The sequence below is a fragment of the Hypanus sabinus genome, chromosome 9 (assembly GCF_030144855.1).
Source record: "Hypanus sabinus isolate sHypSab1 chromosome 9, sHypSab1.hap1, whole genome shotgun sequence".
In the NCBI taxonomy this organism is placed as follows: Eukaryota; Metazoa; Chordata; class Chondrichthyes; order Myliobatiformes; family Dasyatidae; genus Hypanus; species Hypanus sabinus.
In genome coordinates, this window is record NC_082714.1 from 68214916 (window position 1) to 68228505 (window position 13590).

The window sequence follows — 13590 nt, forward strand, 5'->3', positions numbered from 1 at the left end:
TTGTTTGAGGATGTGACTAAACACATTGATGAAGGTAGAGCAGTAGATGTAGTGTATATGAATTTTAGCAAGGCATTTGATAAGGTACCCCATTCAAGGCTTATTGAGAAAGTAAGAAGGCATGGGATCCAAGGGGACATTGCTTTGTGGATTCAGAACTGGCTTGTCCACAGAAGACAAAGAGTGGTTGTAGATGGGTCATATTCTGCAAAGAGTTTGGTAACCAGTGGTGTGCCTCAAGGATCGTTCTGGGACCCCTTCTCTTCATGATTTTTATAAATGACCTGGATGAGGAAGTGGAGGGATGGGTTAGTAAATTGCTGATGACACAAAGATTAGGGGTGTTGTGGATAGTGTGGAGGGTTGTCAGAAGTTACAGCGGGACATTGATAGGATGCAAAACTGGGCTGAAAAGTGGCAAATGGAGTTTAACCCAGATAAGTGTGGGGTCGATCATTTTGGTAGGTCAAATACGATGGCAGAATATAGTATTAATGGTAAGACTCTTGGCAGTATGGAGGATCTGAGGGATCTTGGGGTTCGTGTCCATAGGGCACTCAAATCTGCTGCGCAGGTTGGCTGTGTAATTAAGAAGTCATACAGTGCATTGGCCTTCATCAACTGTGGGATGGAATTCAAGAGCCAAGAGGTAATGTTACAGACCCTATTTGGAGTACTGTGCTCATCTCTGGTCACCTCACTACAGGAAGGATGTGGAAATTATAGAAAGGGTGCAGAGGAGATTTACAAGGATGTTGCCTGGATTGGGGAGTATGCCTTACAAGAATAGGTTGAGTGAACTTGGCCCTTTCTCCTTGGAACGATGGAGAATGAGATGTGACCTGATAGTCATGACTAGACTGAACTCTCCTGTCTCATGAAGGACCTGGAACAATTGCAATTTGCCTATCACCACAATAGGTCAATGGCAGGTGGAATCTCAATGGCTCACCACATGGCTTTAGACCATGTGGACAACACAAAAACCTACGTCAGGATATTGTTCATCGACTTTAGCTCAGCATTTAATACCATCAGTCCCATAATCCTGATTGAGAAGTTGCAGAACCTGGGTCTCTGTACCTCCCTCTGCAATTGGATCCTCGGCTTCCTAACTGGACGACCACAGTATGTACGGATTGGTGATAACATATCCTCCTAGCTGACGATCAACACGGGCGCACCTCAGGGGTGTGTGCTTAGTCCACTGCTCTACTCTGTATATACACGTGACTTTGTGGCTAGGCATAGCTCAAATACCATCTATAAATTTGCTGACGATACAACCATTGTTGGTAGAATCTCAGGTGTTGATGAGAGGGTGTACAGGAGTGAGATATGCCAACTAGTAGAGTGGTGCTGCAGCAACAACCTGGCACTCAATGTCAGTAAGATGAAAGAGCTGATTGTGGACTTCAGGAAGGGTAAGACAATGGAAAACATATCAATCCTCATAGAGGGATCAGAAGTGGAGAGAGTGAGCAGTTTCAATTTCCTGGGTGTCAAGATCTCTGAGGATCTAACCTGGTCCCAACATATCAATGTAGTTAAAAAGAAGGCAAGACAGCGCTATACTTCATTAGGAGTTTGGGATTTGGCATATCAACAAATACACTCAAAAACTTCTATAGCTGTACCATGGAGGGCATTCTGACAGGCTGTGTCATTGGTATGGAGGGGCTACTGCATAGGACCAAAAGAAGCTGCAGAGGGTTGTACATCTTATCTTGGGTACTAGCCTACAAAGTACCCAGGACATCTTCAAGGAGCGGTGTCTCAGAAAGGCAGTGTCCATTATTAAGGACCTCCAGCACCCAGGGCATGCCCTTTTCTCACCGTTACCGTCAGGTAGGAGATACAGAAGCCTGAAGGCACACACTCAGAGATTCAGGAACAGTTTCTTCTGCCATCCAGTTCCTAAATGGACATTGAATCTTTGGAAACTAAATCATTAAAAAAAAATACAGTATTTGTATTTTTGCACACTTTTAAACTATGCAATATACGTATACTGTAATTAATTTACTTGTCTATTATTATTTTTATTTTATTTTTTTCTCTGTGCTAGATTATGTATTGCATTGAACTGCTGCTGCTAAGTTATCAAATTTCATGTTACATGTTTGTGATAATAAACCTGATTCTGATACTGATAGAGGTGTATAAGATGATGAGAGGCATTGATCGTGTGGATAGTCAGAGGCTTTTTCCCAGGGCTGAAATGGCTAACATGGGAGGGCACAGTTTTAAGGTGTTTGGAAGTAGGGGTGAGTTTTTTAAGCAGAGTGTGGAGTGTGTGGAATGGGCTGCTGGCGATGGTGGTGGAGGCGGATGCGATGGGGTCTTTTAAGAGGCTCATGGACAGGTACATGGAGCTTAGAAAAATAAGAGGGCTATGGGTAACCCGAGGTAATTTCTAAAGTAAGTACATGTTCGGCACAGCATAGTGGGCTGAAGAGCCTGTATTGTGCTTTAGGATTTTTATGTTTCTATGAGCAAGAATGTCTTTACTCAGGGTGGTGAGAGTGTGGAATGAATTGCCAGTGGAAGTGGGGGATGCAGGTTTGATTTCAACATTTAGGAGAAATTTCAATAGGTACGTGGATGGGAGGGGTATGGAGGGCTGTGGTCTGGGTGCAGGTCGATTGGACAAAGCAGATTAATAGCTCAGCATGGACTAGATTGCCCGAAAGGTCTATTTCTGTGCTCTAAGTATTCTATGACTTTATGACTCTCTGCAGGGTGGCTAGCTATTAAGTTCTAGACTTGGGTATCAGATACTCAATGACAGTATCAAACTGAACATCAAAGAAAGCACCTGCATCCCCTCTCCCAAATATTGGCATTGCCTTGTTGCAGAAATAATTTGTATTTAATTATTGAGTGTGTATGTGACACTGAAAACTTAATGTCTTTTACAGAAATGGCAGAGAAGGTTTTTTCTTCTGTACGAGCATGGGCTACTACGTTATGCACTGGATGACTCTGTAAGTTTATTTATTTAAATCTGGTCTAGATTCTGTTGAGTTGTCATGTGCCAGGTGAATTCATGAAAGGTGTATCGTAGCTTCCCTGTTTCCTAATCTTCACCTTTCCTTTTGCTCTTCCGATTTTTGTTGTTGATATTATTTCCATGCCCATTTCTTGGTTTTGCTTCAGTTTATTCACTCTGTTGTTTTGCACGATACAATAGTTTTGTGAAGAACACAAACTAATTTAAAACCCAATCAGTAAATGTGATTTGTTTAGGGTTGCATAGTTTCCAAAAGACGGTCTGGTCTTCTGTGCACAGGGACAGCTTAGTTTGATCAGTAATTAAAATGCTATGCATCAATATTTTAATGTAATTTGAACAAAATTTATTTGCTAATGTCATAGGCCACTCACCTCGGGGTAAGTGAAGAGAGAAATTCTGAGTCTGTTTTAATTACACACTTATCTGGGCCAGTGAGGTGCTGAGCTCCTGCTTGAAGAATATTTCTTTCATTTGCCTGCACTGCCTTATCCCCACCACTGCTGATGATCAGGCTTCTTTACTGTGAGACCACAACCATTCCTCCTGACCACAGTGTCCCCATCCCCCAGTCATCTGTGTTACGTTCAGCTTGGTTAACTGCAATAGTGAAGGTGCTGTCATTGCTAAGGGTGAAAGGTGAAATAATTAAGGGGAGCCTGAAGGGAAAACTTCATTCAGAGTGGTGCAAGTGTGGAATGAGCTGTCAACAGTGGTAGTAGACGTGTATTTGTTTGCAAATTTTAAGAGAAATGTGGATAAGTACATGGGTGGGAGGGGTAAGCAGGGTTATGGTTCTGGTGCATGTTAATGGCATGTGGTAGAATAACAGTTCAGCACAGACTTGATGGGCTGAAGGGGCTGTCTCTGGGCTTCATTGTTCTTCCAACTCCATGGAGAAAAGGCCTTTTGAGGTTTCTCAACACTGTGATGAGGCTTAGTCTGTCATTGAGCTTTCTGAAGGGCAGAATTGATGGGGTGTCCTCATGTCTTTTTAACATGATTTGCAGGGGCCAAGGAATTTCTAGCCCGATAACTTTTGGTTGGGAGGAGAAAAATTCATAAAAAGAAAAGATGTTGAGAAAAATAGGCTCAAATATTTGGAGGATTTGCAGTTGAGATTGCAAAGGCAGGAGAAATACCAGAAACCACACAGCAGATGTTGTATTTAGCCCAGGGAATTGTCTACCCTATCATCATTGTTAGTGTCCAGATTTCTGTCCAGGCATGCTGTTTCAAGTTGCAGGACGTGTTTAGAATTTTGGGGCCATTTGCAGAATGACTAAATTGCTTCTTTTGTGAGTATGAGTAGATGAGCTGGTAGGCTAAATAAATTTAGACAGAGCAAGGAGGCTGTGGTGTGTAACTAATAAATCCTTTATTCCAGGTGTTTACATTTTAAATTGCCTCCATGTGTGTGAGTGAAATAATCTGTTGAATGTATACTTCTTGTGGTTCCGAATAAAGAAGATTCAAAACATTTAGCTGAATTGCTGCAATTAGCTATTGAGGTTTGGTATACATTGTTTAATAATTGTTGTAATAGGTAATTGTGGCTTTACCCAGTAAGTTAGCCGGTACATGAGCCCGTCAGTTTATCTGATAACATTTCCCTGGAAGTAACCCTATATGATTGATGAATAACTACTAAAGATTTCTGTAAGTCAAAGCAGACAGTGGTAAGCCCTGCAGTTTGCCTATCAGATCTTAACCACTCATCGTACAGAGAGTGTTTTGTCAGTTTTCATGTTAAACATTGGTGCCAATTGTGTCTCTGGCAAATCTTGGTACCTTCAGTGTCTTGCTTCATGTTGCTTCTTCCTTAACAACACTTCCCATGCGTGTTTTTCCCTGCTGTTCTGCACTGCGGAGACTAATAGGGACTGTGAATGTAGATGTACGGGTACCGCGAGATGAGAGGTAATGAGTTCTCAGTCTCTGTAAAGGATGTGGTGACTCATTTGTTTGACCATTGGTACTAATGCTTGCAGTAAGTATTCTCTGCTTGAGTTTGTGGATTGGTTCTGAAAGTGTCGGAGGTCAATGAAGTAATGTATGTGAATTTCATTGAATTGGAATTGTTCTCAACAAAAAAATTTAGATTGCAGTGGCAGAATAATTTGACTGGAAGCAGTGGAGTCCTGGGTGAGTAAAAGAACAGGGATCAACATACATTTAGATAAACGTCTTGAGATGTATGATGAAGAGTAAGCCTGTACAACCATCAGCTTCTAAGAAGTGAATCTTAATGATGGAATGTCTTCATGTTTCAATGTGTTACTGATGAGCAGCATACGGAATTTAATTCCTGACCATTGAAGGACATTTTAACCTTTTGATTCTGTTCTTAAGTTAAAGGAAATATGAATTATTTTTTTATTTTTATTGTTCTGCCTGGCTCTTTCCTCTTCTGACCCTTTCCCACCTCTCCATAACCAAATTGTGAGAGATTGTCATCATCTCTTCAGGAATAGGGTCAACATGTGGAGACAGATCTTTATTGGAATAAATGATCATAGCCTCTGGGTGGAAGAGCTCAAATTACCTTTCTTTCTCCATTCTTCAAGTAAAGGCCTACAATAGTAAATACTGCACTTAATTCTGGTAAATGCAGTTTTACCCTCTTTGAGATTTATTTTTAGTTAATTTTGTTCTCTGTCTTAGGAAACCGAAGTTTGGATCCTAAATATATACCAAGAGTTTGGGGAGTCAGCAGAGCTGTTATTGTTTATAACTAGAGTTTGAGAAAATTATTTTAATCTTCCAAATTGTATGTAAGTGAAGGTGCAAACTGAGGTTTGGAGAATGATTTCCATATCTCGTTGCTGTTGATTGTGATGGTCTTGAATTAGCTAGGGATAACATGGAATTGAACTTCTTCATTAAAGGTAGAATTTCAAGAAACCATAATTTTAGGAGAAAGTATATATATTGTGAAAGTTAAGTTAATGGCTTCTGTGTGAAAAGCTGAATAAGACTTGTTTTGAGTTTAATATTTTCATAATGAACCTAATTACTGGGAGTTTTCTACCCAAGAGGACTGTGGGGTGGTTTGATTAGGGTTGTATAGATTTTTAGGTAGTTAGGAAATCAAGAGGTATGTAGTTAGCGTAAGGAAGTGACAGAAGTAAAAGATCAGACATAATCTTGGTGAATAGTTCAATAAATGAGGGCTCTCCTCCAGATCCTGCTTCTTATGTTTTTATGGAAGGATCCATACAAAATTATTGTAGGTGTTCCTGTTCCCAATTGAGTGCCTTGAAAAAGTACTCAGCCCCTCGAACTAATTTTACATTTAACTATCTCATTTTCTAAATTTAAAATATACTGAAGTAGGATTTTTTGAGCTAATCTACAAAACATTGTGCATCACGTCAAATCAAAAGAGAAATTCCAAAACCTGTCAATCTACTAAAAATTAAAAACCAAAATTCTGAGACTGAAAAAGTATTCATCCCCTTTGCAATTATTATGCTAACTTTCCTTGGGTGCAATATACAATGGTGTGCCAAAGTTTGGGCACCCCTGCTCAAAATCTCTGTTCCTGTGAATAGCTAAGCGAGTAAAAGATGACCTGATTTCCAAAAGCCATAAAGTTAAATATGACACATTTCTTTAATATTTTAAGCAAGATTACTTTCTTATTTCCATCTTTTATAATTTCAAAATAACAAAAAAGGAAAAGGGCCTGAAGCAAAAATTTGGGCACCTGCATGGTCAGTATTTAGTAACACCCCCTTTAGCAAGTATCAGAGCTTGTAAACACTTTCTGTAGCCAGCTAAGAGTCTTTCAATTCATGTTTGGTGGATTTTTGCCCATTCTTCCTTGCAAAGGGCTTCTAGTTCTGTGAGATTCTTGGGCCGTCTTGCATGCACTGCTCTTTTGAGGTCTATCCACAGATTTTCCATGATATTTAGGTCGGGGGTCTGTGAGGGCCATGGCAAAACCTTCAGCTTGCGCATCTTGAGGTAGTCCATTGTGGATCTTGAGGTGTGTGTAGGATCATTATCCTGTTGTACAAGCCATCCTATTTTCACCTTCAGCTTTTTTACAGACGGTGTGATGTTTGCTTCCAGAATTTGCTGGTATTTAATTGAATTCATTCTTCCCTCTACCAGTGAAATGTTCCCCATGCCACTGGCTGCAACACAAGCCCAAAGCATGATTGATCCATTCCTGTGCTTAACAGTTGGACAGGTGTTCTTTTCATGAAATTCTGCACCCTTTTTCTCCAAACGTACCTTTGCTCATTGCGACCAAAAAGTTCTATTTTAACTTCATCAGTCCATTGGACTTGTTTCTAAAATGCATCAGGCTTGTTTAGGTGTTCCTTTGCAAACTTCTGACATTGAATTTTGTGGTGAGGACGCAGGAAAGGTTTTCTTCTGATGACTCTTCCATGAAGGTCATATTTGTGCAGGTGTCACTGCACTGTAGAACAGTGCACCACCACTCCAGAGTCTGCTAAATCTTCCTGAAGGTCTTTTGCAGTCAAACAGGAGTTTTGATTTGCCTTTCTAGCAATCCTACGAGCAGTTCTGTCGGTAAGTTTTCTTGGTCTTCCAGACCTCAACTTGACCGCCACCATTCCAGTTAACTACCATTTCTTAATTACATTACGAACTGAGGAGACGGCTACCTGAAAACACTTTGCTATTTTCTTATAGCCTTCTCCTGCTTTGTGGGCATTATTTATTTTAATGTTCAGAGTGCTAGGCAGCAGCTTAGAGAAGACCATGGCTGCTGATTGTTGGGACAAGGTTTGAGGAGTCAGGGTATTTATAAAGCTTTGAAATTTGCATCACCTGGCCTTTCCTAACGATGACTGTGAACAAGCCATAGCTCTAACAAGCTAATTAAGGTCTGAGACCTTGGTAAAAGTTATCTGAGAGCTCAAATCTCTTGGGGTGCCCAAACTTTTGCGTGGTGCTCCTTTTTTCACCTCTAAAATTGTAAAACAAAAATAATACTAATCTTGCTTAAAATGTTGAAAAGAATGTTTCATCTTTAACTTTATGACTTTTGGAGATCAGTTCATCTTCTACTCACTTAACTATTCACAGTAACAGAAATATTGACTGGGCTACCCAAACTTTTGCATGCCACTGTATGTATTGCCTTACCTCACCAAATTTGATGATGTAGAAAATTGGAGGATCACCTGTTTTCAGTGAATTAATTCATAAGAATAAATACCCTCTCTCTCCAATAGTATTATACAGTTTCAGTAGACCAAACCAAAATGGAGACAAAAGAACATTCAAGGCAAGTCAGGGAAATGATAACAGAGAAGCACAGATCTGGGGAAGGGTACAAGACCATCTCAAAGGCACTGAACAGGCCTCAGAGATCAGTGCAGTCCATCGTGGAAAAGTGGAAAAAATATGAAACCATAGCCATACTGGTTAGGTCAGGTCGCCCCTCCAAACTTAGTTGCTGGTGAAGAATGTCACTTGTAAGAGAGGCTACTTTCACACCAACAGTCACTCTGAATGAGCTGGAGAAATTCAGTGGCTGCAACTGGGAAGGAAATTCATGGCTTCACAATCTCAAAGGGTATTTATGGAAGAGTGACAAGGAAGAAGCCCTGCCTTAAAAAAGTTTAACTTAGAAGCTACTGTAAAGATGTGGAGGAAAGTCTTGTGGTCAGATGAGACTAAAATTGAACTTTTTGGCCTCAACTCTTAAGTGGTACATGTGGCATAAATCTAATACTGCGCATCAGCCAGGTAATACCATCCAACTGGAAGTATGACAAAAAGCATGGGGATGCTTTCAGCAGCAGGGATAAGAAATCTGGTCAGACTATGATGGGAAAATGAATGCTGCTAAATACAGAAATAACCTGGATTAAAACCTGTTAGCCTCTGCCAGAAAGCATAAACAGGGGAGGAAATTCATCTTTCAGCAGGCCAGTGACCCAAAGGACACTGCCAGAGCAGGAATAGTGACTTCAAATGAAAATAGATGTCCTCAAGTGGCATGTCAGAGTCCTGACCTTAACTTGATTGAACATCTTTGCAAGACGTTAAGATTGCTGTCTACCACTGCTCCCCAACTAACCTGGCACAGCTTGAGCAAGTTTGCAAGGAGGAATGGGCCAGCCTTGCTCCATCACTGTGTGCAAAGCGAATAGAGACTTATCCAAAAAGACTATTGGCTTTATAGCTGCGAGAGGTGGTTCAACTAAGTACTGAGGAAAGGAGGATGAATACTTCTGAACTGCTGTCATTCCAGTTTTTGAAGTTTTGGTTTTCATGCTTTATATTTTTCGCTGTTTTGGGCTCTACTGTGAAAAAGGGATATGATTCACAAATAAAATTCTCAGTTAAATTGATCGAAATCCCAGTTATGTGAACAATGGGTTGGGAGCTGAATACTTTTACAAGGCACTGTACATTCCATAGCAATATCAAGCTAATGTCTTGAATCTCATTGGTAACAAAAGTGAGGGCAGTGTCATAATTTCTTAAGGTAGCCTACAGTGGAAAGATGACTGGTGTATAGATAAGACATCAGCCTGACAGCAATATCAATGTAGATGGTATTCAGCTGTTGGTTATTTTGCACCTGGAAGCAAATTAGGCTGTGAGATTTGTTAATCTCAGCAACTGGATACTGAGGCATTTACATTTGTTTGCTGCATCATAATTTGGATCAGCAGATGTGTCCAAGCACTGTTTGCAGGTTAAGTTTGTATTCTTGCCTGTAAGTGTTCTTTTCTGCTATACACACCATTGCCAACTGCAATTCTTCAACTCGAGAGAAATAAAGATATTAAGAGTTCTCTATTTAAATATTAATAGTTAATTTTGTAATGAAAGCATTGTACCCCTTCTCAAAATACCAAACATTGTATATTTGTTGTTTCTGAATTATCAGATTAAATGATGTCATGAGGCATTCTGTTAGTGGTCTACACTGCAATTAGCTTGCACAGTGTGGGCCCTGAGTTGAGGCTGGGAGATTTATATCAAAAATTGTGATTGTAACCTTTGAAGACCTACTTTCAACAATTTAAGGCAAAAAATGAAAGATGAAGCACAGAAGGAAATGTAGTTAATGGAAAATTAAATCCAAAGTTACCAGCATACGAGAACAAATACCGATAGTTCTAAATATAATGCACAAAAGAAGAAATGCTTGGAAACATTCCTTGGAATTCCAAACAATGTTTGGAATTTCATGGGTTAATTTTGTTAGTTGTCAAAACTTACTGTGAACAGTGTAGGATTATAATCAATGGAACAAGTATGTCAAAGTGATGGAATAGAATATGTAATTCACTGAATGCAGTCAATTGGAATTTGTACTCCACACCCCTCTCAGTTTTCCTTACAATTCTGAACAAGGAATTTGCATAATATTGCAGATTGCAATTAGTTTTCGAATACCACAGAATACCAATGTATTTTTGAAAATGTGTAGAGAGAATTTGGCTAGTTTTTTTTTCTCAATGTAACCCCCTGGGTCGCCTCAGGCTCGCTCAGCTTATTCTCGTCTAGGGGGATTATGCCAAACTGGGTAATCAGCTGGTGTGGATGCTGTGTGATGTCCCCGCTTCGCCCAAAAACAGACAGTACACCATAAGCGATTAAATGAGTACAATTTATAAAGGTTACTATAACTAAGTGATTAATAACGATACAGTATATATGAAGAGAAAAAATAAAGAAAAGGCGCCAAACTTATCAAAGTCCAAACCACTTCGTGCACAACCGTTGGAGCTCAATTACTGAAGTCTTCTGGCCACCATTCGATCCCCTCCGAACTCCTCGACTTGCAGCTCAGGACCCTCCGAAGTGGTCAACCAAGCACTTCTAGCTTCATCCCCCCTCCTCGGAGTACCTCCGGGCTTCGGACCCCCGCTTGGGGTCCGTTCCTCACCCAGCTTACAGCATTGCGTCCTCTCTCTCGACCCCCTCACGCCGATCTGCCCAAAAGCCCGTCAACAAAAGCTTACAGACTCAGAAGAAAGAACATTAATCCCCATTTGGTTTACAAAGGAATACCATTCTCGTTATCAGTAAATTTTAACCCAAACCAGCTTCCAGCACTCTCTCGCAACAAAGAAACATTCCTGCTTTTAACAAAACAAAGAAACCCTTTCCCAACAGTAACAAAGAAAAAAGAAGAAACCCCCTTTACATCAAGAAATATGTGATATTTGGCTATGGTACATGAGTGTTAGGTGAAGGAGGTTGAGGCACCATTCACCTTGCATCTATGTTGTTGTTCTATCTGTTGTTTAATTGCTTGGAGAATGTTTAACCACACTCAGCTACATACAGTCTTCTGGAAACAGCAAAGTCGGTTAAAAGTCATAGTGGATTGAAATGCTCATTTTGTGATGGAGCCAATTGTGAGTGAATTTAAGTTGACAATGCTTGTTTCTGATACACTACTTTTAAAATTCTCTCTTTCCAAGCACTTTCAATATTTTCAAGTGAGCTGAGACCAAATCTATGGTTAATATAAACTGTGAAGAAGGAACTGCCTGGAACACAGGGATGCCGTGGTAAAGTAGAGGTTAACACAACAGTGTTACAGCTTGGGGTGTCAGAGTCCCAGCGTGCTCCGTAAGGAGTTTGTATGTCCTTCCCCAAGGAATGCATGGCTTTTTTCCAGGTGCTCCAGTTTCCTGTTCACAGTCCAGTGCTGTAGGCTAATTGGTTGTGGTAGATCATCTTGTGATAAGGCCGGATGGACGGGAAGGGCCTAGCTCACACTGTATCTCTAAATAAATAACATTAAATTAAATGAAAAAAATATCTGATGTTGAACTCCTATCGAATGATTGGCCAAGTTCTATGATTGTGATGGCCACAGAACTATTGGCATGTTCAGGATTTCTTGCAAGTGTGGTTTAACTTGACAGTCCTGATGCCAGTGATCTGATACTGCTCACAAGTTGCACTGTTTTGCAGTTTTCCCTACAGAAATCAAATTAAACTTGTTAAAGTGGCAAGATCCTGTAAAGCAGTCCTGTATAATTCCCTGTGGAATGGCAGACTAGTAGTTGAGGCATTGGTGTAGCAACCAGAATTCTGACCTTTGATCCAGAGACAGGACCCAAAACCACCCTTGCAGTTTGGAAATTTAATTTAAATTAATTAATAAATGAACATGCCAGAGTCAATAATGTTAACCAAGAAGCCAATGGATTCTGGTAAAATCTTGTCTGGTTAACTCATCTGCTTCAGTGAGGGAAATCTACTGTCCCATCTGGTCTGGCATTTGTGTAACTCCAACTGAATTGACGTGGTTGATTTCTTAACTGTCTCCCCAGTTGAGGAGCAATTGAGATGGGCAATAAAAGTTGGAATTTTCAGATGCATCTCAGACGCAAATAAATAAAACATGCATTGTTCCATGACTTGAATTCTTACCCATTAAGCCACCAGTGGTTGGTAAACATGCCACTCTTCATATAAAAAATAATTTACATATCTGGAATATGTTCATGCAAATATGACAAAATAAAATGCATTTTAACTTCAGAAACTATACATGACTCTATTTCATATATTTAATCTTGTGGCCATTTGCAAATCTTAATTTGAAACTCAATATTTAATTATTAAAGTATGGTGCACGATCATTCCAGTTGTTAGTGAGAATGCTCAGTCAGCTTTATGACATTACAGTTGCTGGATCTCAGTATTCCTTTCAACTGATGGATGATGACAACTGATTTGGAAAAGAGAGCCCACTCCACAAAGATATTGAGATACCTATGGCCAGCGTTCTTTGGTTAACAATCACTTGTTTCACCATTGCCTGTAAAAATCCAGGCCATTCTGTGTTTCCAGATTTTTTTTCTGCACTTCTAATATGTGTCTTAGCCAAGTTATTGCTGTATGTGTTGGGTGTGTTTCGGTATGCAAATGGCTATTTGTGGTGTAGGTGACAGGATAAAGACCTGTGCTGACCAACTAGCTGGTGTGGTACCTGAGATCTTTAACCTCCTGCTTTAGCAGTGTGAGGTACCCACTTGCTAAAGAGCCTTCAATTATAGTGGTGCCCAAGAAACGTGTGGTGACCTGTACACTTACGTTCACAGTGATGAAGTGTTTTGAGAGGGTGGTGTTCAAACCTATCTGCTCTTGTCTGGGTGGTGACTTGGATCAACTCCAATTTGCCTACTGGAGCAACAGGTCCACAGCAGATGCCATCTCATTGATCCTTTACGCAACCCTGGAACATCTGGGCAGAAAAGATGTGTACATCAGGATACTCTTTATCAATTATAGCTCAGCATTTAATACTATCATCTGCTCAAAACTAATCAATGAACTCCAAAACTTCTGCCTCAATACCTCTTTGTGCAATTGGATCTTGGATTTCCTCACTTGTAGATCCAGTCAGTTCGGATTGGCAAGAACATCTCCACAATCGCCATCAGAATTGATACACCACAGAACCATGTGCTTAGACTCCTGCTCTACTTGCTTTACACATGCCTGTGTGGCTAGCATAACTCCAACACCAAAAGACAAGTTAGTTGATAACGCAACTTTTGTGGGCGGTATCAAAGGTGGTGATGAATCAAAATACAGGAGACAGATTGAAAATT

General features: G+C 40.2%; 1 protein-coding gene across 6 annotated transcripts in view; it reads left to right on the top strand.

The window, feature by feature from the left end:
- The window catches only part of LOC132399469 (myosin phosphatase Rho-interacting protein-like), a 324199-nt gene that overhangs the window by 47109 nt on the left and 263500 nt on the right, over positions 1-13590 (top strand). For all 6 annotated transcript variants that reach the window (XM_059979858.1, XM_059979857.1, XM_059979859.1 and 3 more), the window contains exon 3: positions 2922-2987. In XM_059979858.1, the coding sequence (XP_059835841.1) occupies positions 2922-2987 (66 nt within the window). The remainder of the gene's footprint in view (positions 1-2921; positions 2988-13590) is intronic.